Raw genomic sequence first — 23,290 nt, forward strand, 5'->3', positions numbered from 1 at the left:
CCCCTCCAGCTCCACCAGGCCCCGCCCACCGGCCGGGCTCGGGGGGCGCCTGGGCCACGTGGTAGCTGCTGCCGGCAACAACCAGGTTGTATTGCAGAGTGTGTGTGTGTGTGTCAGCTCGCGGTGTGTGATCTCAGTGTGTGTGTGTGTGTGTGTGTCAGCTCGCGGTGTGTGATCTCAGTGTGTGTGTGTGTGTGTCTCTGAGCTCGGCGTGTGTGTGATCACAGCGTGTGTGTGTGTAATCTTGTGTGTGCGCTTTCGGTATCTGTGTGTGTCTGTGATCCCAGGCTGTGTGGGTGTCTGGGTGTGAAATCACACTACGGGTGGTGCTTTTCAGGGTCTGGGTCCTTTCAGCCCCTGCATGTGGGTGAATTCGGTGTGTGCCTGTGATCTTCGTACGTGTGTGTGTGTGTGTGTGTGTGTCCCTGCCAGCGGGCCGAGCCGGGTCGGGCCGGGCTGACCCCGGAGCTCTCTGGAATCACACACGTGTCAGGGCCGAGCCCGGAGCCGCCCACGTTACCGCAGAGCTGCTGTTGGCACCGTCCCAGCAGCGCGTCCCCCAGGTAGGTCGTGTCCCTCCTCTACCCCCCGGCCTGGGGCAGACGGGCTCTGTTTGGGGCAGGTCCTTCCCTGGTATCCCCGCGGCAGTGCTTTGCCTGGGGAGGAGAGAGGGATGTTGTGACAGCCCCCGGGCCTCCACCATCCGTGCCCTGGTTGCTGCTGTGATTGTCCAGCTGTCCTGGGGCTAAGGGAGGACAGGGTGTTCAGGGTGCTGAGCCCTGTGGGTGCTGCATGGCAGTGGTGCGTGGCGTGGGTGCTGTGTGGCGTGGGCACTGAGCGCTGTGGGCGCTGCGTGGCAGTGATGCATGGTGTGGGTGCTGCGTGGCGTGGTGTTGAGCCCTGTGGGCGCTGAGCGCTGTGGGTGCTGCATGGCAGTGGTGTGTGGCGTGGGTGCTGCGTGGCGTGGGCGCTGAGCCCTGTGGCGCTGCGTGGCAGTGGTGCGTGGCGTGGGTGCTGCGTGGCGTGGGCGCTGAGCCCTGTGGCGCTGCGTGGCAGTGGTGCGTGGCTTGGGTGCTGCGTGGTGTGGGCACTGAGCCCTGTGGCGCTGTGTGGCAGTGGTGCGTGGCGTGGGTGCTGCGTGGCGTGGGCGCTGAGCCCTATGGGTGCTGCGTGGCAGTGGTGTGTGGCGTGGGTGCTGCGTGGCGTGGGCGCTGAGCCCTATGGGTGCTGCGTGGCAGTGGTGCGTGGCGTGGGTGCTGCGTGGCGTGGGCACTGAGCGCTGTGGGCGCTGCATGGCAGTGGTGCGTGGCGTGGGTGCTGCGTGGCGTGGGCACTGAGCGCTGTGGGTGCTGTGTGGCAGTGGTGCGTGGCGTGGGTGCTGGGCACTGTGTGCGCTGAGTACTGTGGGTGCTACCAGGCGTGGGCGCTGCACCCTGGGGATGCTGAGCCCTGTGGGTGCTGAGCACCTTGGGTGCTGCGTGGCAGTGGTGCGTGGCGTGGGTGCTGCGTGGTGTGGGTGTTGAGCCCTGTGGGTGTTGCCAGGTGTGGGTGCTGAGCCCTGTGGGTGCTGAGCACCGTGGGTCCTGTGGCGTGGGTGCTACCAGGCGTGGGCGCTGAGCACCGTGGGCAATCGCAGCAGGGAAAGAGAAGAGCAACACTTGTGAGCCAAGGCAGGCAGGAGGGAGTGAAGGATAAAGACCAAATGTGCTAAATACGTGTCCTCTCCACCTGCATTACGGTTTTATGCTGGTGCCCATCACTGTCGGACCTGGGGAGCCCAGAGAGGACTACGCGGAAGGCTAAGGGGGGCAGTGGATTATTCAGCAGGCTGCTAAACAAGGTGGTGAACAGTCGTGGAAAACATCAGGGACGGGGAAATTGGGCTGGCTAGCAAGACCGTCCTTATTGCTCCTATTGCCAGAGCTGCTCTCCCCCGTGAGGCCTGCTTCCGGGGGGGCTCAGGGTTTCTGAAATGATTTGTGTCAAAGCAGAAGGAAAATCCCCACGAAATGGATTTGAATAATTGTTCTGCGGAAACATTTGCAAAACTGAACCTGGGGAATTTGATCTCCTTGTTCCAGCGAGCAAAACAGATCAAACTGGCGTCGCCGTTTGGATGTATGTGGAGCCCGCCCTGCTATTACTCGGGCTTGTTCTGGGTTTGAATTCCTCTTCTTCTAGCCTTAGTCCCACCTGTTCTGGCTCACCTCTTCGAGTCCTTTTTCTCCTCCATTCCTGTCTGCCTTGGAGCAATTCCTCAGGAACTCCACAGCTAATCAGATCCTGGCCCATCACATCCGTCCACCTAATTCTGGGTCTTCCAACCCTTCTCTGACTCTCCATTCCTAACTGTAACACCATTTTTTCCACATGCCCAAAGCCACCTAAGCCTGGATTTCCTCAGCCTTTCTGTAGTTGGCGCCATCTTCCCCCTTCCCCTGATTTATTCATTCTGAACATGGTCCATCCGTGTAGCTCCAGACATCCATCCCAACACTTTCATTTCCACTCTCCAAGATCTGGGATCTGCCCCTGATTCTTCCCCAATGCCCGGCATTTGGAGCCAGGCCCCAGTACAGGCCTAAGTACCGTCCTCTAGAGCGTACGTTTCAGTTTGAGAGGCATTCTCCTACCGCTGCTCACACTGCTCACTTCTCTCCATTTAGTCCATCGTAACTGATTTCTTCCCAACCCCAAATCCATTGGGCTTCAGTGGAAATCCTCACTTCTCTGTGCCTGAGTTTCTCTATTTGTGAAATGGGGATAATGACATTGACCTGCTTTGTAAAGTGCTTTGAGATCCACAGATGAACAGTGCTAGATAGGCGGTAGGTGTTGTTATTCTCTTCATCCTGCTCGCAATCTCACCAACCCCAAATAATAACCTCATGTGCCTGGTCCCCCACAATCTTGAAATTGGCTTAAGAATCATGAAGGGACTCAAGCAGGTTTGCAGTTTTTCAACACAACTTTCTTTTGTGGGAAAATGCGGATTTGTCAAAACGGAAACGTTTCACGGCAATGTATTGGTTTCAAGGACACTTTCCTCAGGAAGGTCTCTCAGGTCCAGGGTGGAATTAAGAGTGACCCTAAAGCAGCCAATAGCTCATTGTTCAGGGCACTTGCCTAGGATGGGGGAGACACAGGTTCAAGTCTGGGCTACACCCTAGATGGGTGCCCTAACTGCCTGCCTATAGCTATGCTGGGGCGGGCTCTCTCAGTGCCTCCTGATGAAGCCATTCCACTGTGGATAAATTAAATATTCCCTGGGCCAAGGACGGAGGAAAAAATAACTCTCTAGCCCAGTGGTTGGGGGCCACTAGAAGGTGCCTGTGACCTCACAGAGTTTCCCCATGTGAGAGGAGGGAGAATCTGGCCTGCAGCCACTTAGTGGTAGAAGCTACTCATGGGGGAATTCTGCATCACTGCACATGTGCAGAATTTATGTCCCCCACAGATTTCTTTGCTTCCCCGCAGAAAAATGACTTCTGATGGGGAAGCAAAGGGAAGCCCTCAAGAGCGGTCATGCGCCTCTCCCCGGCAGCACAGGCAGGCTGGTTCGGATGCCCGGAGCAGCTGGTAGAGACATAAATCACTGCTGGGATGGGATGGGATGGGGGTGGGGGGCTGTGCAGTCGTGAGTGAGAAAGAGAGACGCTCTGGCCCTCTTGCTCGCTATTGTGGCACACTCAGCGTGGAGAGCCAGGGCTTTGGGGGGTTTCTGAGGAGGTAGGCGTGGGGCAGAGCAGCATGTAGCAGCCTGCCTGCTTAGTGAATTGTTCCCACTGTCTTTGTGAATTCCCCAGGAGTATAAAACAGGTGTAAAAGTTTTAAGGCTTCTTTACATTGCCAGAGTGGTGTAAAGGACAGTGTGGCCTCATAAGCGCTTACGTGCTTTAGTGATTAGAACTGATCTACATTTTTAGACTGAAAAAAATTCCTATCAAAACGTGCTCCATGCCCTGTTCGGTGCTGACCTTTCTGGAGATGGTCAGTAGCCAATATAAATTGTGAGTTTGATTCCCCAGCCCTCACTTGCTCTTCAGTTGCCTACGATGTAACACTGAGCATATGGCTGCATATATTTGTTGCCTAATAACTAGAAATAAAGGGTTATTTCTAGCTACGTTACTATTAGACAAAGGAAGTATGGGGATTTCCTCCAATGCACCCCACTCCAATTCGCCGTCCATTGTATTGTAGTTTAAATAAATTACCAAAATAATTGAAACTGACATGATTATATTGCATTATTTTGACAAATAAATATGCAGAATTTTGCAGAATTTTAAAATATTGTGTGCAGCATTTTTAATTTTTTGGTGCAGAATTTTTAATATTTTGGTGCAAAATTCCCCCAGGAGTATAGAAGCTTGAGATGGAAAAGGCCCTGGATGGCATCTCCTCTAGCCCATCCCTTGCTGCAGTGACTTCTTCCCCCAGCAGGTGAATAGTGCCTTGTCCAATTCAAATTGTCCCAGGTGGTGAGGGGAGAGATTGCCCTGGCAACAGCCCCCAGCAGGGTTTGCGTCCCAGACCAAAGCACCGAACTTGTTGCCACCAGAGCTAAAGGAACAGTTGTATGAGCTGGTAGCAGTAGCAGGCTGTTACCCTCCCGCCACTGGAGAGAACAAAGTCACATGCTTTGTAAGTATGTTGCACCTTGTCAGGAATTTATACTAACTCTCAGTCTAAATGTTCTGTTCCTCCACTGTCTCCTGGTCTTTTCCTGGTACCTGCCTAAGTGGTTCCCTGTCCACACTCCAGACCCCTCCTGCATTGTGCGTGTTGAGTGGAACAGGGAGGGACACGTTCAGAGTTGGCGTCTCTGTCTGTCCCATTGCAGATGGCGGCTAATGACAGTTTCAGTCTGGCGTATCCGGGCAACCCCCAGCCCGGGGACCTGATCGAGATTTTCCGGCCGGCTTATCAGCACTGGGCTCTGTATCTGGGGGATGGGTACATCGTCAATGTGGCACCTGTCGGTAAGAGTTGCCCCACATTGATTCATTGGGGGGGAGGAGCTGTTTCCTACCCAGCCAGAGCGGCTGTGCACATGCGGGGTGAAAGCCGTGGCTCTCAGATAAAAGACGGCAGAGCGTGTGCACTCTGGCAGTCCTGGGCTGGTCCGTCCCTCGGAAAGGGCTGGGAATTGGGAATAGCGGGCGGCTTTGGGTGTCTCGTGCAGGACCGTGACACAGATGGGACTCAGGGCAGGAAGTGGGGCCCAGTGGCTGGTGTAGCGGATGTTCCTAGCTCTGCTACTGGCCGCTGGGTGACCTCAGGCACGTCACTTATTGCCACCTCTTTAAAACCGTAACCCTTCCTGGGGCGTGGGAACTCCAGTGACATTCACAATGGGGCCCTGAGATGCTGGGTGAATGGCCGTGCCCCAGGCTGTGAACGGGGTGTGGCTGCTGAGTTCACCTGAGTCAGTGAGGTGGGAGTGGCTGAACTGGGACTCACTGCCCTACAGGCGCTGTCCCATGGTAGGGGTACAGCAGAGCCGCCCTGCGGGAGGCGCTGTGCCTCAAGATGCTCTCAGCAGCAGGGGCATAGCCGGGCTCCCAATACCCCTTGAGAGGGTCTCTCCAGTGCCGCTGGCTGGTGGCAGAAAGTGAAGGAGGCAAAGACGAGACGCAGTGCTGGAAGGAACTCCTTCTCGCCTAACGTTTTTTCCTCCTGCTAAGTCTGGTGGTGAGGAAGTCCAGGCGAATACCTGCCTGCGCCTGATGGAAAGGAGCAGCCTCCTGTGACTTCTCTAGCTTCACTCTCACCCGCTCTTCTGAAGACTTTCCCGGTGATAGTAATAGAAACATTTCCTTCTCCAGCGGTCCAGGCGCGTGGGACATGACTTCTCAAAAGCTCACGGCATATTGGACTGAGAAGGGCCCACAGAAATGCCAGGATCTAGCAGCTGACTTTTCATTGACAAAGCGAGAGGACACCAATCAGAATCGTTATCTGACCAAATCAACGTCTGGCTACGTGAAGCCTAACAAACGGGTTGGCAAGTGAGAATGGCTCATCTGTTCGCCTTCTAAGAAGAAAGTGAACTGTTTTTATTGCCACCTGTTTTCTGATACCCAAAAGTGGGGAATGTTCTGCGAAGGCTTCAGTGATTGGAAGAATACTGCATCCGTGACTAATCATGCAGTGAGTGAGCAGCATACATTGTCCGTTAGCAGCTACCAGGCCCCAAAGAAAGTTAGGGGCAGAATTGATACCCAAATGGAAAACCAGTTATTGAAAGAACGTTCTCAGACACGTAGTTGAAACCATAGTTGTTCTTGCTGAGCGTGGTCTGCCATTCCGTGGCTCAGATGAGACTGTTGGCACTTACCTTGGTGTTCTAGAGCTAATCGCGAAACTCGACCCTTTCTGAGCTCAGCACATCAATGAACACGCAAATCGTGGGAAAGGCCGTACATCACATCTATCAAAGATAGTTTGTGATGAATTCGTTGCACTGCTGGCACAGACAATGCTCTCAGCCATTGTCGTGAGATCAAAGATGTGGGATTGTTTTTCAGTGTCTGTCGACTTGTGACGGGTTTGAGCCCTTTGGGGTGTCACCGGATGTGCTGGGATACCACTGAGTCAGCCTATTCTGCCAGCCTGGGTCCCCTTTACCTGGCCTTGCTGGGCTGGGCTCACCAGCCTCTTCCAGCCAAGCACACAGGCAGGGCCACGCCCAGCTGCACAGAGAGACAGAGATCTGCTCTGGGAAGATTCAGCCTTAGGGGCTTGCCCCAGCACTCTGGTGCCCACTCCCTTTAAGGGGTACAAACCCAAAAGTTTTATGAAATTCGCCTCCTCCCTCAATGTGGAGGGAGATATGCACAACTTCTTCTCTCCTCCCCTTCTCCCCCCCCCGCAGTTAGAAATTACATAAACGGGGTTATATTATAAACAAGAAATAAGTTTATTAACTGCAAAAGGTGAATTTTAAGTGAATATAAGAGATAATAGAACAAAGCAGATTACTGACCAGATAAAGCAAAATACGCAAGCCAAGCTCAATATACTTAAGAAACAGGTTACACAATGTAAATTCTCACCCTAAATGTTATTTTAGGCAGGGTGTAAAGTTTATGTGGTTCAGAGTTCCAGTTCTATTCCTTTTCAGTCTGGACTCCCCTCCTGCCTTCCCTTCAGGTGGCTTTAGCAGTCTTTCTTCTTGGGCAAACAGGCCATGGAGAGGAGAGGTCCTGTTTGCCCTCTTCCCCACCCTTAAATAGGATTTACGTAAGGCGGGAATCCTTTGTTTCCCAAACTTGACCCTCCTCCCCCTTCCAGTGGAAAGTTACAAGTCCCAGGTAATGTTTAGGATCAGGTGACAAGACCACTTGACTCTGTAGGATCACAGCATTCATGAGTCAGTGGCAGTATAGAGTGTCCACAGGAAATCCAAGCTTTTCACAGTCCATTGTCCTCGCTGATGGGTCATCCGCCCGGTCTGGCTTCTCCATTGTTGTACCTGAGGTGTACAGGCTGTGAAGTTTTGTTTATTGCCTGTGACCTGTCCATGACATTTACTAAAAATAGCCATGACTAAATCGTAGCCTTATTCATAACTGATGTGGCAGGCCTAGAGGTGCCGGGGCTCTGAACTGCTAGGCCCAGAGCGGCCGGGCTCTGACTGTCCAGGCCCGGAGGTGCCGGGGCTCTGAACGTCCAGGCCCGGAGGTGCTGGGGCTCTGAACCGTCAGGCCCAGAGGGGCCGGGCTATGAACTGCCAGGCCCATGGGTGCCGGGGCTCAGCCTTGGCACAAATCAAGTCCTGCTTCTGTCCCTTTCTCTGGGGTGGCTCATGCAGTCCTTGTGCTCAGGTGAGAGGAAGACTAGGACTGCCCTCCACAGTGCATGGGGGTCGAGGGGAGGACGGCCCCCTTCCCCCACCCCTTCCCCCTAGGGGCAGCCCCTTTCTGTCATTGTCGTTCAGTTCAGAGAAGGACTGAGTACCTCCCCCCCCACCCCTGCAGGGCAGCCACCCCAGGGGTGGGCTCTGGGTTCCCCCCTTGGCCCCAGGGGAACTACCCGTGGTGCTGTGAGCTGAGTGTGGCCAGCGGGACGGCTGGTGCTGTGGCCGTCCCGCGCTCCGGCCGGCCGGCTCAGCCTTGTCTCTGCCTTTCCCAGAGGAAGGTGCCGCGTCGTCGCTGGCGAGTGCCAAGTCTGTGTTCAGCAGGAAGGCCCTGGTGAAGATGCAGCTCCTGAAGGACGTGGTGGGGAGCGACACGTACAGAATCAACAACAAGTACGACGACGTCTACGTGCCGCTGCCCGTGGAGGAGATCATCCGGCGCTCAGAGTTCCTCATCGGCCAGGAGGTGTCCTACGACCTCCTCGGCAACAACTGCGAGCACTTTGTGACACTGCTGCGCTACGGGGAGGGGGTCTCTGAGCAGGTAGGGGTGCCGTGGGCGTGCAGCTGCTCTGAGTGTGGGGCAGGCAGGCTGGTGTCTGGCTGCACGGGGCGCGCTACCCCCCTCTCCTCCCGGGTGTCCCGCAGGATCTGCACCGTGTCCACACGGCACCAGCTTGACCAGCCCTGCAGCAAGCTCTGTGAAAGAGGCCACCACATAAGGCGTTTCTCACACAGTTTGCAGCAAGGTCCTCCCTCCGAGGGGAAGGGCTGGTGGGGTAGGATGCAGCACATGCTGCAAACTCCCTGGGGACAGCAAAGCACCAGTGCAGAGCTGGCTTTGGCCTGCTCCTCTACCTTGATTGCAGGACTCCCCCGGCAGCACAGCTTGCTAACGAATCCCACTTCGTCTGGCTGAACCCCTCCCCCCCCCGTTTGCTTATTGCCCCTTTCATTGGGGGTAGAAGCCACAGTGAGTGAGGCTCTACTCTGCTCAAAGCTGCATTATCCCAGGGGGAGCAGCTGCTCCCGACCTGCAATCCCAGCATGCCCTGGTCCAGCAGCATATCGGAGGGTTGGGGGGTGGCTTCCACAAGTTCCCAAACGGGGGGAGGTTTTCTCAGTGTGGCACTCATGCAGAATCTGGTCCATTCTCCCTGGTGCAGACAGACCCGCGTGGACTTGGGCGAGTTTTGTTAACTGCAGGTTTTGTCAAGAACAAACCTGGTATATGGAGGTCCCAGCAATTTAAAAACTGTTGTGGTGAATCCTGGGTGTGTTTTGTTGGGGGAGGTTTAAACCCCGGGGCCTGACGACGAGCTGTGCAGAGAAACCCCTGCGCTCTCAACTGAAAATGTGCTTCTTAAACCCGTCCTGCCTCTGGCCACAAGGGCGAGCGATGTGCCGCCTGACCACGACCCCACTGACTTCAGTGGGTTTTGGGTCAGGCCCATGACTAGAGGCTGTGGGCCAGATTCTGACAACCATGAAGTCAATGGAATTCACTCCAGATCTACAGTGGCATAACGGAGAGCAGCGTTTGACCCTGTGTTCTGTCTGTGGACTGAGTGCGGAGCAAACATTGTTCTGCTCAAAGGTGTGTGACCTACCGGGCATGAAGCCAGTTTTGGCCCTGATTATGATCTCACGCTTGCGTAAATCAGGAGTAGCTCCTTCGAAGTCCCTGAATTCCACAGGCGGGAAGCCAGTGTATGGTGAGATCAGCATTCGACCTGCTCTGCTCGGTCTAGTGCATGCATCTTTTGTATTCACTGTGCTCATGAGAGATTGTTCAAGTGTGAAAAACCCAACGTTCGTGATGTCGCCAGGCTGTTTTGTTTTTCCTTTGCAGGCCAACAGAGCAATCAGTGCCATTGGGTTTGTAACAGCTGCTGCTGGTGCTGTCTCATTGCTGGGCTTTTTCCAGAACAGATCCAGGGAGCGGCATTATTAACCACGAACCATGATAAACTTACAGCATGTGACGGTTGGATTCCAGACTGGAATGGAACCAGCTCAGTCCATGGATACAGCTACAATAGACACTTGTTGCCAAGGACGTCACTGTTGCCAAGGTCACTAGCTGTAGTTTTTGTCATAGCAACTTGTATTCAGTTGCAGATGATGATTTTCTTGCTAGCCTCAGTGGACTCCCTGGCAAATTCTTCATCCTCACTGGTGCTGTTTTGCTCGGGACTGGGCCCGTGAGCCAACAAAAGCGCTTTATACACAATTGATGCTGACCGTGTTTTTATAGACTTGGTTTGCTGGGGTTTTTCAGTGAATAATTTATATTTTTTTACCTGTTTGGAGAAATGTCTTTATGTGTTTTTAAAAAGAATATTCATGAAACTTACCAATATTCTGAGGGGCCTTTTCCCCATCCCACCACCGGTGGGTTTTACAAGTGGAAGATCTCAACTGCTTAGATTTGTGGTGTGTGCTGTGTGGTGTGGTCCTGTGCACAAGGGCGTATGCTGCGCCTGCGAGGCCGGAACGCACAGCTGCTCTCCAGGTCACAGGAGATGGGACGCAGGGGCAGGCCCCTTCTCTTGAAAGGAGAGACGAGTCCCTTCTTATTTTTAAATGGGTGTTTTGTCTTGGATGTGATGCTCTTTTGCTTTAAGAAATAGACCTTTTTCCCACCGGTGAAATGATCCCTGTGTGCTGTTCTTCTGGGCCGGTCCAGTTCACTCTCAGACCACCACGGGGAGGCAGAACCAAGAACGCCATCGCAGCATTTTCTGGCTACTCTGTGCTCCTGCCCAGCACCCACTGTTTTTCTGGACTGCCTGTGCTCAGACAGGCTGCTACAGCTGGTAACTGCTAGCACTGAACCCTACCTCTCCTGGTTTCTTAGTGACCCCGGGGCTTGGACCTGCCCTGAGCCAAGATGGGGAAAATAACTCTAAATCCTGCAAAACCAGTCCTTGGTCTGGAGCTGTTCACCTCCCAGAGCCTGAGCCAGAAACTGAGCTGGAGCCCGTGTTTAAATTCAGTTCTTGGTCGTTTCCGCCTGCTGGTCAGCGTTCCTGAAGTGGTGCGGGGAAGGTGCCCAAGAAAGCAAGTTGCGTGTATTGCAGATTCTGTTCGCATCCGTTCACCTTCCAGTCCCATGTGGGTGACCCCTGGGTTTTGTAATGACTCTGGTTTTGTGCTTGAGTGATTTAGCAGCGTTCTCATTGGCTCGCAGCTAGTGTAACTGGCCCACAGGTTTGGACGTGTTCTTTGAAGCCTGAAAACAAGATACTACGGTGCTGACTGTCACGCTCTGCCACTCACTGACTGCAGTCGTGCGCAGGCCAACCCACGGTCTGGCTCAGGGTATTTACTGCAGAGTTTTGTCTGCTGTTGAACACATCCCTACTTGAATCAGAGCTTTTTTATTGTCAGTTGTTTCCATGTTTGTGGGACTGAGTCTGACGTTCAGTTGTATATTATAGTGCACTGTTGTCTAGTGTTTCCCTTTCTTCTGAAGCTAAATTGGATATTAATTACAGCAAAAAACAAACGCCTTCTTCCTATTATAATAAATCTGAAAATAAATCTGAGCATGTGTTGCGTAGCCAAGGGCCATTTCTTGGCAGATGTTATTGGACAGTTAAACACTTTCTGAGCAAAGGAGCTGCATTTAACCAAGGTCTGTAGGCACTCGGCCTCTCATGCCTGTAGGATGTCTGAGCCCTGAACTGCACTGTTTCATCTTTCACCACCAGGGAGTTGTGTGTGAAAAGAAAGAGGACCAGACTTGCCCTAATTTGCCTCATTTAATCCCTTGAACTAAGTGGCGTGACGCGATTGTTGCAGGAGGGTTGAATTTGGCTAGGTATGTATATAGGGTTCAGTCACGTGAGTCTGAGCAGGAAAAATCAGACTCTGAACTAACCAGGCCTAAGCCTCATCAGTGAAATTTACCCTCACTCCACACTGATGTCGCTGCTGAAAAGTTGTGAGGGATGTGAATGGAAAATGTGTCTCATTCTCCTTAGTATAAATATAACTGTGCTTGACTTTGCCCACCCCCAGCCCAGTCCCCAGGAGAAGAGTTTCAGTGTGTGAGGCCTTCATCCGCTGCATGACAGTAGGGCACTCCTCAGGGTCCCATTTCTGCAGTCAGTGCCTGTGCAAGAACTGGAAGATGGGGCTCTGTATGGGGATGTCGTGGGGATAACATCGGGCTTTGTGGGGATAACGTACGTTCCCTGTCACATCTTTAGCTCCTTCAGGCAGGGAAGAAATTTGCTCTCTGGACAACACATCTTTGCCGTTTGGTCTTTAGGTTTCCATGTTGGGCTGCATTTTGCAAATTGACGTACACGTCTTTCCCCGTGCCCAGAAAAGTCACCCAGTCCCAATACACCACCTGAATTCATGAAGTGCTATGCAGGGATCAGAGAAACACGACCCCCAAACCTGCAGCTTGAAATTCTCCCAAAGAACTTCAAAAGCAAAACCATAGGAAAAATCGACTCTCTTTATTTATTTTTAATTGTAGTTTGGCAGCTTACACAAGCGTCTTAGTACGGTACATTGACTAGCCTGGCAGCAACAGAGGAGAACGAGATGCTCATTGTTTTACAGGGAGTTTGCAAAACTCTAATCTTCTTTAGCATATTTGTAATTGGACAGAAAAAGTGCTCAAATGGTCAATAAAGCTTCATAGAAAATTGTAATTCTCCATAAAGTAATTCCTGTCAAGGGTACAGCTGTAAGAGACACTGCCTGCATCTCTCAAATAACTTTGGGTGCGTGTGTTCACACCAAACCCCCTGAATCTTTTACCTATGAAACAGTGAAAATAGTCTAGGTTCAATATAAACTAGGAAAAGTCGTCTTCTTTGGCTTCTAGTTCTCTTCGTCGTGTTCATAGATTGGGTTGATGTAGATTTCATTCTTGCTGTTTTCTGCAAAGTCTTTTCTCTTCAAAGGAGGCCATGTTGGATCCTTCTCCAGCTTCCTCTGCCACTTCCGATACTGGCTGCGAGACCGGAATCGAAAGCATTTCTTAATCAGCAGCCAGAGATGCCTGTTTTGCAGGATGACATCCTGTGAAGTGAAACAGAATTGCTGAGACTGGCTCCCTTAACAGCTCGGAAGTGAGTGGAGGAGGCCCACACCTGCCATTCCCCTACTACTAAAGCAGCGTGGGTAAAATTCTGCCCTCACCTACACACAGGAATATTGCCTAGCCAGGGCCTGAGCCCACACTCATGTGCACCCCAAACTCCTCCAGGCTTCCAGATAGTAGGGTCAGGCCCTTATTCACCTGTTGCATTGGAATTACAAAGCATGCAACTTTCCAATGCTACATTAATCTCTCTTCCCAGTTTACCAGCAGAATCTCCTTTTACATGCATGCTATGTAGGGATTTCAGTTTGGTTTATCTGAAGGGATAACCAGGGCCTGATTTTCAACCTGGCCGTAACCTTCCTTTTGTGAGGTTTCAGCTTGGCGGGGACAAATAATTGTAGGTGCAATGCTGTGCCTACAAAGTCACTTACAAGTTGAAGTACCTAATTTGTGAGCTCTCACTCCTGCAGTGACAAACCATACCTGTAAACTAGGAAAATCTACATATCAAGGGCACAAAGGGGGCAGTTTTTAAGAAGTTGGCCCCAAATGTCTGCCTCTGGTATTGAAACGTGCAGTGGTATAACCTACTGTCCACAAGCACTATTCTCCAGCGGATGATCTAGGATTCACTCGTCTTCTCTGAAAATGTTCAGTCTCATTGCTTCCAAAGGGAATACATGTGAGAAGTGGGTTTGGTTTATTTAACAGGTTACTTGCATTAGGCGTGTTTAGGATACATAGCTTTAAAGGAAGATAATTTTGCAGCTGAAAGGGGAAGAAGAATCACAGAAAATGTGGGGCTGGAAAAGACCTCACGATGTCATCGAGCCCAGCCTCCTGCTCTGTGGCAGGACCAAGTAAACTGGACCGGCCCTGACAGGGGTTTGTCCAGCTGGTTCTTAAACACCTGCCGTGACGGGGATTCCACGACCTCCCTCGGAAGCCTGTCCCAGAGCGTACCCACCCTGAGAGTTAGAAAGAGTTTCATAATACTTAACTTCCATCTCCCTTGCTGCAGACTAGGCTGCTACTGCTTGTCCTACCTTCAGTGGCCATGGAGAGCAACTGATCCCCATTCTCTTTAGAACAGCCCTTAACAGATTTGAAGACTGTCAGCAGGTCCCCCTCTCAGGGTGTTTTTCTCAGGACTAAACATGCCCAGTTTCTTGAACTTGTCCTCAGAGGTCAGGTTTTCTAAACCTTTTATCATTTTGTTGCTGTGAAGCAAACTCGCAGCCAGACCGGGACTGCTCACTCAATGGCTCACCTACCTCATTCAAGGAGCCGGGAGCACAGGTGTGTACCTGGTGCAGTTCACCCCCCTCTCTGACACCTGACACGTCTGCAGCAAGAGGGAGACCCTGGCGCACATCTACCTCAAGTGCGCCAGGTTGCAGCCCCTTTTCCGGCTCCTCCAGAATCTCCTCCTGAGGTTCTGGTTGCACTTCTCCCCACACCTCCTGAAACCCCATCCATGGCCCTACGAAGTCACGAGACCTCCTCCTCATCCTTCTCTTGCTGCTGGTCCACCATGCCAGGAGGAAGAAACTGGACGGGGAGGTGTTCTGGGACTGTGGGGCCGATTTCTGATCCTCCCTTAGGTCACGTCTCTGGGCAGAGTTCCTCTGGGCCACGTCCACTGGCTCCCTGGATACCTTCGAGGAGCAGTGGGCGCTGTTCATGGTTCTCTGCTCGGTGTCCCCCGCTGGATCGCTGCTTTTGACTCGGTGACCTTGACTCCCATTCGTTGTCTCTGGAATGATTTGAGCTCTGGGTCCAGTGGCTCCTCCCCTTTGGCTGTGGGGATCGTTTAGACGTGGGCAGGCTTGTGCCCACCCATTACCTCCTCCCCCCCGACACTTCCCCCTCTAGCAGAGCGTGCAGTGACTCATCTCTCAGGTGTGCTGCAGCAGCCTATCCCAGGGCAGGGCCTGGATCAGATAGTCCCCGGCACAGGGATTTCACTCTCATCGCCAGAGCTACAGGTTAGTCTGTGCAGCAGCATCACGCGGCTACGAACTCTCCTGCTGCCTGGGGGTGTTACAGACCCCTATGCTTATAGCTCGCCCTAGATCCTGACCCACCCTTGCCCGAGCCTTGTTCCAGCCCTCTTCAGTCTTGTCCGTGCCCTACTCTGACCTTGCTCCAGCCCTGTTCCTGACCGGCTCCAGCCTTGCACATGCCTCCTGACACCCAAGCCCTTGGACTGACTCCAACCCAGCTTTGACCTTCAGCCCGCATCCAGATTGTGGCTACAATCCTGATTTGGCTTGTCTATGGACTCTGAGCCCAGTTCGGACCCACGGCGCATCCCCAGGTACCAGCCTCAGCGCCGCTCTCAGCCTCTCGACTCTCAATCCAGCTTTGGCCCTTACTGCCGTTCTCGACCGCCGCTCCAACCGCCAGGCCTGACCGCCTAGTACCCAGAGCCTGACAGTTGCTCTTCTCTGGACTCACTCCAATTTGTCCACATCTTTCTTAAGGCGTGGTGCCCAGAACTGCACACAGGACTTTAGCTGGGGCCTCACCAGTGCTGAGCAGGGCAGGATAATTACCTTCTAGGTCACACATACTACATTCCTGGCGCCAACTTTCTTCTTTCCGGGTGGATGCTCCGCCCCGCCCCATCCCCACTCCGCCCCTTCCCCAAGGCCCCACTCTTGCTCCGCCTCTTCCCTCCCCTGAGGCCCTGCCCCATGCCCTCCCATGAGCGCACTCCGCTCTTGTTCCGCCTCTTCCTGCCCCCTCCCCCCCAGTGCCTCCCGCCTGCTGCCGAACAGCTGATTGGCTGGTGGGTGCTGACACCCACTGTTTTTTTTCTGTGAGTCTCCAGTCCCAGAGCACCCCCGGCGTCGGCGCCTGTGCTCCTATTACTACACCCCAGAATGAGATTAGCCTTTTTTGCAGCGGCATCACATGGTTGGCTCACATTCATTCTGTGTTCCCCTAGACCCCCCCAATCCTCTTCAGCAGCACTGCCACCTCGCCAGCTATTCCCCATGGTGTGTTTGAACAGGAAGAACTCAGCACTTCCGCTAGACTGCCTGGTCCTCAGTAAAACGGGTAAATGAAAGCACTCACCTCCACAAAGAACGATACACAAAATGTGACAAACAGCATGATTAAGATGTAAACCCTCCAGATCGTTGGAGTGCAGAGAAACTGTTGGAAAAGAAACGCAAGTCATTTGATTTTGAATGTCTTTTTAAGATTCTCATGGATTCCTAACAATCTGTAAGACCAACTAGTTGTATTTTTCCTTGGATCAGCACTGAAGTTAAAGAAATCTTAGTGCCATCTTCTCTTCTTAGAGATCCCTGAACGGATTAAGTCATGTTAAAACATAGAGCCTGGTTTTTTGCTTTCCTAGGGTGCAGATGACCTAAATGTATCTGAAGCAGCTGCTTGAAATGGGTTTAGTAACAGACAAGGCAGTTATTGCTTCAGCATTTAACATTAATGAAACCCTATTTAAGATCATGACGGGGGATGGGGGAAGGGGGAGGATGAAGTGCCCACTAAACGTGCAACGAAGGCTCCATTCTCTTCCTCATCTGTGTTTGGAAAGGAGTTGTCAGGACCAGTGGCCATGGCATGCCTTTCCAATGAACCTGGGGGAAGTTCCTCCCCAAAGTTCAGGCTGTCCTTGTTTGGGGATAAGGCAGAACGCAGCGCTCTGCACCATGCACCTGTATTCTAAGGATGAGTGCACTAAACATGGACATCTCTGCACTGAAGTTTCTGCTGTACAGAGACAGAGGAGAGCTAGCCAATGGTAGCAGTTAGGACTCCCTGCCCAGGAGTATCCCATGTAGAATACAGGCCTGGTGGTTTCTATCATTTTGCTACCCAGTTGTGAGAACTCCAGTTGGAGCCCTGCCCTGCAGTCACTCCATGGGCAAAATGTCCATTTAACAACGTGGAGTTTTTCTATTAGAGCAGGAGCCCAGCCAAATTAGTCAAGAAGTCTCTAATACCATCATATCAATGGATCACATTCTGCATTGCTTGTGCAAAAGTGGGTGCACAACTGGCTGAAGGATTCTGTTCAAAGAATAGTTATCACTGGTTCGCTGTCAAACTGGGAGGGCGTATCTAGTGGAGTCCTGCCAGGGTCAATTCTGGGTCCGGCACTATTCAATATTTTCATTAATGACTTGAATAGTGGAGTGGAGAGAGTGCTAATAAAATCTGTAGAAGGAGGGGCTGCAAGTACTTTGGAGGACAGGATTAGAATTCAAGATGACCTTCACAAATTGGAGAATTGGTCTGAATTCAACAAGATGAAATTCAATAAAGTCAAGTGCAAAGTACTGCACTCAGGAAGGAAAAATAAAATACAAAACTACAAAACGGGGAATAACTGGCTAAGTGATAGTACTGCCGAAAAGGTTCTGGACGTTATAGTGGATCACAAACTGAATAGGAGCCGACCATGTGATGCAGTTGCAAAAAGGCTAATATTCGGAGGGGTGTTAATAGGAGTGTCATATCTAATACATGGAGGCAATTGTCCTGCTCCATTAGTCACTGGCGAGGCCTCAGCTGGAGTATTGTGTCCAGTTCTGGGCACGGCACTTTAGGTAGGATGTGGATAAATTGGAGAATCCAGAAGAGAACAAGAAAAATGATCAAAAGTTTTAGAAAACTGGACCTATGAGGAAAGATTAAAAAACCAGGGCATGGTTAGTCTTGAGAAAATAAGACTGGGAGGGGGACCTGATGAATCTTTAAATATCTTAGGGACTGTTCTAAAGGATGGTGATCGATTGTTCTCCATGTCCACTGAAGGTAGGAGAAGAAGCAATGGTCTTAATCTGCAGCAGGGGAGATTTAGGCTCAATATTAGGAAAAGCTTTCTAACGCTAAGGGCAGTTAAACTCTGGACTAGGCTTCCAAGGGAGGTTGTGAAATCCCCTTCACTGGAGGTTATTAACAACATGTTGGGCAAACATCTGTCAGGGCTGGTCTAGATTTACTTGGTCCTGCTTCAGAGAAGGGGTCCCTTCTAGCCCTACATTTCTATAATTCTATGATCGATCAAAATGCAGAGAGGGTGAAAAGGACACGCAACCTCAGTTCCACTTACCAGCATTCCCTTGTATACAGCATTGATGTCAGCAAAGAGGAGGAAAAGGCAAATTCCAAGTTGGATGAGCAGCAGGACTGAAAATATGTCTGGGGAAACAAGAGCGTTGTGGCACTGTGAAGTGTTTTGGGAACCAGAACAACCCCTGCTACTGGACTGGGTTATTATTGATAATGATAATAATAAATGGAGATATCCCATCTCCTAGAACTGGAAGGGACCTTGACAGGTCATCGAGTCCAGCCCCCTGCCTTCACTAGCAGGACCAAGTACTGATTTTGCCCCAGATCCCCAAGTGGCCCCTTCAAGGATTGAACTCACAACCCTGGGTTTAGCAGGCCAATGCTCAAACCACTGAGCTATCCCAGGGCTGGCAGCTCCTGAGATGTGTTGCAGAATTGCTATGCACCACATCTCCTTGTTTAGCAAAACTTCCCAATTCTACCACCAAACAACAGGAGCTGCAGAACTGAAAGAAGAAGGAGAGACTCCACACCGTTCTGTCACGCCAAGTGCACATCGGTGGTACTGCATGGGCGATTTGCCAAAGGCAAGCTGGAACTAATTCAACCAGTGTAAAGCTTCTCACCAGGAGAGCATGGTCTCAGATGACAGGTGGTCTTATTCCCCATGTATGCTCTGATCCATATGCTCAACCAGTGAGGAGAGTGTGAACTCCGCACATGGACTATGGGAGCATATGATCCTCAGTGGTGTCACGTTACCTGGTGAAAGTATTCCCTGAAGTAAGGGCCGGATGGCTCAGGGTCTTGGAATCAGACACAGAGCCTTATGCTTCCAGGTTGCTAATATGTATCTCGCCCAGACCCTCCAGGCATGAACACTGTTGCCATTCTGCCTACTCAAGTGCAAGGAGCTGCTGGTTGCAGAGCAGTTCCAAGTGGCCAGGTATCCACATCACAAAAACGCTGGCACCAAGTGGCAACCTTGGTCATTGCCTTGGTAAAGCAGCCAAGGATGAACGGGCCATGGTGAGTGAACTGCTCCGTGACACCCTCCAGATCCAGGTGAAGCACGTGGGAGAGGTGAGGAAGCAGGACGTCGGGCTGTCGAGCCAGCGCCTTGCAGGAGCTCTATAACATTTGCCAAAAGGCAGCTCCTGTTAAGAACATTTGTGCATGTTTGTCAGCACAAAAGAAGACTCTTCACCAGACTCGCCTTGGGAGCTTGAAATCTGGCAGCTACCCCCCCCCCCCCCCCCCCCACTGCTGCTCTACAGAAAACCCTGGGGCCTTCTCCATTCTAAATACACGCTGGAATTAACCCTCCTGTGGCTGAGTAGAGCTTTCCTCTCCCTTCTCTATCAGTCAAGGGCTACTAGGGGGTCGGTCAGTCACTCTGCAAAACTCAAAAGAAAGTGATAGAATTTCGTGCCTTTATCACAGACTTTTCTGCTCCTGTCCCACAGAACGTATGCCGGACAGAGCTGGGTCCCTCAAAGATCACAAGGAGATCATTTTTGTTTATGGAATTTCAGCAAATAAATCTCCCCCTTTTTGTTATCTGTCTTCAAATTTTAATGAACAGTTCTAGCATTAACTGTTGTGTTGCTCTCTAAACGCCCACTTCCCAAACACGGCCAGGTTCTCCTTTCTCGGGTCATGCTGGTATACAAATTAACCTGGAGGAAAAAGCCTACACCTGAGGCATGGCTGAGCCTGGCCTCCAGCTGGTGAAATGGGAACTGTCTTCCAATACCAGCTTGCTATGCTGGTCATGGGTTCAGGTCCAGGTAAATCACAAAAGGAGGAGGTAAATCAAAGCATTACTCTTAGCAAACTATGTGTCCATGTTATTTTAAGAGTAAATCTCTGGAAAGCACATATTAATGCAGCTATACTTACAGTTAGTATAGACGGGTTTCCTGAATGGCTTGCCCTTGGAAAAGACAAATGCTAGAATGATGCAGTTGATTGTAGTTAGTGGCCATAGAGTGGTGTCTTCGTAGCTTAGAACGCTGCTGTAGGCAGCTGTGGCATTTGCCGTTCCATTCCTATTTGGAATAGTCAGGGAGTGGTTTGCTGGAGGACACTCTCTGCAAAAGAATCACCAGCATTTATGAGGCACTTGCTTATACTCGCTGAGCTGGGACTGGCTAGAATAAAGCAGCTTTCTCTATCATATCATATCCGCCCTGTGTTTCTCCTGCGCCCGTCACTGTAATGTCCAGGTGTCACACACCAAAATAAAAGCTATGGTTAATTCTGTTTCAAAAAGGCCTAACCTCCCTGCTCCCCCTGGTTAACACCTCTGCTCTGAGGGCAGAGATGGTAACTGGGGCACAGGAAGGGGAACCTTTCCCCTAGCAACCTCCACATTCATTGGCAAGTGTTCAACCATCAAAGTACAGAACATCAGCAGCAGTAAAGGGGCCCAGTCGTAGCCCTGTAAATCAGGGAAAGTTCCCATTGCAAACCTTTTCCATATTTTCTGCCCTGAATGTGCATTTCTCCATGATAACAGGATGTAAAGGGCTCCTGGATTTGGAGAGAGATTTTAAACTAAATAACACACAGAGAAGAAGCCCGATTCCCCACTCCGTGACAACAGTTTTCCCCCTAAAGTTAATCAAATTACACCAACGTAAGAGAAGGGAGAATCAAACCCAAGGTGGTCTTATGCTCTCAGGAGAAGCTGTCTCACAACAGGATACCAGGAGAGAGCAGCATGGAGGGAAGCATGGATTTGTAAATAAGTGGATTTGTTTGTTGACAACATGAAACTGAGGTTTGGGTCCGTTTATCTTTTTTTCTTGCATTAGCACCAGCTTGCTTCACGGTCCTGGCTGTTCACTGTTGACTATATGCATGAGGCTAAAAGCAATATTCTCACTTGGGCTAGATCAGGGGTCAGCAACCTTTCAGAAGTGGTGTGCCGAGTCTTCATTTATTCACTCTAACTTAAGGTTTTGCGTGCTGGTAATACATTTTAACCTTTTTAGAAGGTCTCTTTCTAGAAGTCTATAATATATAACTAAACTATTGTTATATGTAAAGTAAATAAGGTTTCAAAATGTTTAAGAAGCTTCATTTAAAATTAAATTAAAATGCAGAGCCCCCCAGACCGGTGGCCAGGACCCGGGCAGTGTGAGTGCCACAGAAAATCACCTCGCGTGCTGCCTTTGGCACGCGTGCCATAAGTTGCCTACCCCTGGGCTAGATGCTCCATTCTTCTGTATGCTGCAGAAAGGAACAAGTTCATAGAAGATAGGAGATGAATAGGGGGGAGGAAGAAAGTGGCTTCTGGACCTGTTCCCCATGCCTAGCTGCAGGCAACCACTCCACAGCCGACTCTACAGTGTGCATGGGATGTGGAGTGAGACTAGCTGAAGGATGGAGAAGTCCTGGTAAGTGCCCACTGCCCCCAAATACTGCAGCACTGTCTCGTATTTCAGCATGCTGCCGTCTCAGCCGGCAGCGTGATTTTGCAAGACTGGGATTAGAAATAGAAAGCAGAGGAGTTACCTGTGGTTGGCCATCTCCGAGTACCAAGGCTGCTGCTTCACCAAAAGGAAGCCACAGACCAGCATGATTGCAGTAAGGCCCGTATGGAGAATGACAGAGAGCAGCAAAGGAGGAGAGATGAGCTGCCCTGGAGGTCTGTAAGGGGCCAGCTTTGGGTAGGCCTGGGTCAAGCTCACTGAAAAAGAGAACACACATTTCCTCTCAGAGACAATGCAGCCCTAGCTGCTAGACTGGGGCATGACCAGTCCTAAAGCTCTTCTGCATGTACCGCACACTGACTTGCCCACGTGTGAAGGCTGCAAGGTTTGTCCAGTATAAATGGGAAAGCTATGGCCTTATTCGCCCCGCCGTGACTGCTTCTGTGGCTACACCCTGCCCTCCAGCCCTTCACTAGGTAAACTGTCCACACTGAACAGCAAAGCAGTGCAGGTTACTCCATTGCCACCTGCTCACTCCCATGTCCTGGCCCTCTGACGCTGTGGCTTAACTACCTGCTGGGAGCCAGTGGGTGAGTCCTATTGGCGCTTGGCCCATTGTCATTCAAAATCACCCCCAGAGGCTGAACATTGCCACAAAGCCACAGAAAACATCCCATCTCAGTGCTTTGGGGTGTTGCCCTCTCAAAGGGTCTCTACAGGGCCTGCACTGTCTCCACGGGCCTGGTCTGACAGCCTCAGCCTGTATTATTATGAATTACTTGTTTTCCCATAGCGCCCAGTGGCCTCAGCCAAGAACAGGCCCTGCAGTGCTAGGCGATGAATAGATTCACAATAAGAACCAGCCCCTGCACAAAGAGCTCATGATCTAATAGGCAAGGTATGCAAACAGTGGGAAAAATGGCGCATTACTGTCGCCGCTAACAGAGAGGGCACTGTACAGAGCGATTTACTCCAGGGCACACAGGAAGGCTATGGCAGAGCTAGGACTTGCCCCCAGCCCATCAGATTTCCAGCCTAGGGTCCTAACATCAGCCCACCCTTCCTCTTCCAGCTGCCGCAGGTGTCTGAATGCTGCATGCCCTGGACAGGAGAAGTGTGGCTGTACTGCCAAACCCTGCTCTCGGTTCCGCCCACCTAGCCCCACTGAAGTCAGTGGTTATGGTGCAAGGATCAGCAGGATCTGCCTCGCTGGTTAGATTTCTAAAAGAAAGCCAAGTCGATGGTTTACACACACAAAGCCTTAAGCACACCCTTTGCCGAGCTGCTTACTTGTTAAGCAAACCAGAAGGGTGATGACGACATCTTGCATAAGGTACTGGTAGTTCCCAAAGATCTGTAGTTGCTGAAGGAAAGAAAAAAAGCCCATCTAAGGTTCCCATGATGGCAGGTTTGTTAAGATTATTTCATTATTATACTAGGGTTACCATTCGTCCGGATTTACCCGGACATGTCCTCCTTTTTGTGCTAAAAATAGCGTCCGGGGGAATTTGTAAAGCACTCACAATGTCCGGGATTTCCCCCCTCCCCCGGCAGAGCGAGTGGCTGGGAGGGCTGCAGGAAAGTCCCGGGGCTGGACTCCGGAGCAGCTGGAGAGGAGCTCCGCCCTGCATTCTGAGCAAGTGTCTCAGCACAAAGTGCAGCCCTCCCCTTTTGCAACTGGGAGCGGTTTCTGCCATGCAGGGTAGCAAAACGGGAGCGAGAGCACTTTGTGCTGATACAAGGGCAGCTCTCCCCTGCAACCCAGTCCGGACAAGGGACCGGGTTTTGTTGTGCAGGGCCAGGGACCGGGTTTTGTTGTGCTGGGGAGCTCAGCCACGTGTCCGGCTCGCACAGAGCCCA

General features: G+C 51.4%; 2 protein-coding genes across 3 annotated transcripts in view; one reads left to right on the forward strand and one right to left on the reverse strand.

Annotated features, from left to right (window-relative positions):
* Window positions 1-4,846: 4,846 nt before the first annotated feature.
* Window positions 4,847-11,409, forward strand: PLAAT1 (phospholipase A and acyltransferase 1). Its single transcript, XM_054040661.1, has 3 exons — window positions 4,847-4,985; window positions 8,140-8,408; window positions 9,717-11,409. The coding sequence occupies exons 1-3, from the start codon at window positions 4,847-4,849 to the stop codon at window positions 9,816-9,818; spliced, it is 510 nt and encodes a 169-aa protein (XP_053896636.1). The 3' UTR covers window positions 9,819-11,409.
* A 915-nt stretch (window positions 11,410-12,324) lies between these two features.
* ATP13A5 (ATPase 13A5) overlaps window positions 12,325-23,290 on the reverse strand; it is a 58,761-nt gene continuing 47,795 nt past the window's right edge. For both annotated transcript variants that reach the window (XM_054040660.1, XM_054040659.1), the window contains 6 exons: window positions 22,721-22,793; window positions 21,513-21,687; window positions 19,893-20,083; window positions 18,028-18,116; window positions 16,020-16,100; window positions 12,325-12,910 (listed from right to left, as the gene is read on the reverse strand). In XM_054040660.1, coding sequence (XP_053896635.1) covers window positions 12,710-12,910; window positions 16,020-16,100; window positions 18,028-18,116; window positions 19,893-20,083; window positions 21,513-21,687; window positions 22,721-22,793 — 810 coding nt within the window. In that variant the 3' untranslated portion in view covers window positions 12,325-12,709. The remainder of the gene's footprint in view (window positions 12,911-16,019; window positions 16,101-18,027; window positions 18,117-19,892; window positions 20,084-21,512; window positions 21,688-22,720; window positions 22,794-23,290) is intronic.

This window comes from Malaclemys terrapin, chromosome 9 (genome assembly GCF_027887155.1).
Source record: "Malaclemys terrapin pileata isolate rMalTer1 chromosome 9, rMalTer1.hap1, whole genome shotgun sequence".
NCBI lineage: Eukaryota > Metazoa > Chordata > Testudines > Emydidae > Malaclemys > Malaclemys terrapin.

Coding starts and splice junctions, on each gene's coding strand:
- PLAAT1 (XM_054040661.1), top strand. CDS start 4,847: ATGGCGGCTAATGACAGTTTCAGTCTGGCGTATCCGGGCAACCCCCAG. Junction 4,986..8,139: donor CGTCAATGTGGCACCTGTCG/GTAAGAGTTGCC, acceptor TGCCTTTCCCAG/AGGAAGGTGCCGCGTCGTCG. Junction 8,409..9,716: donor GGGAGGGGGTCTCTGAGCAG/GTAGGGGTGCCG, acceptor TTTCCTTTGCAG/GCCAACAGAGCAATCAGTGC.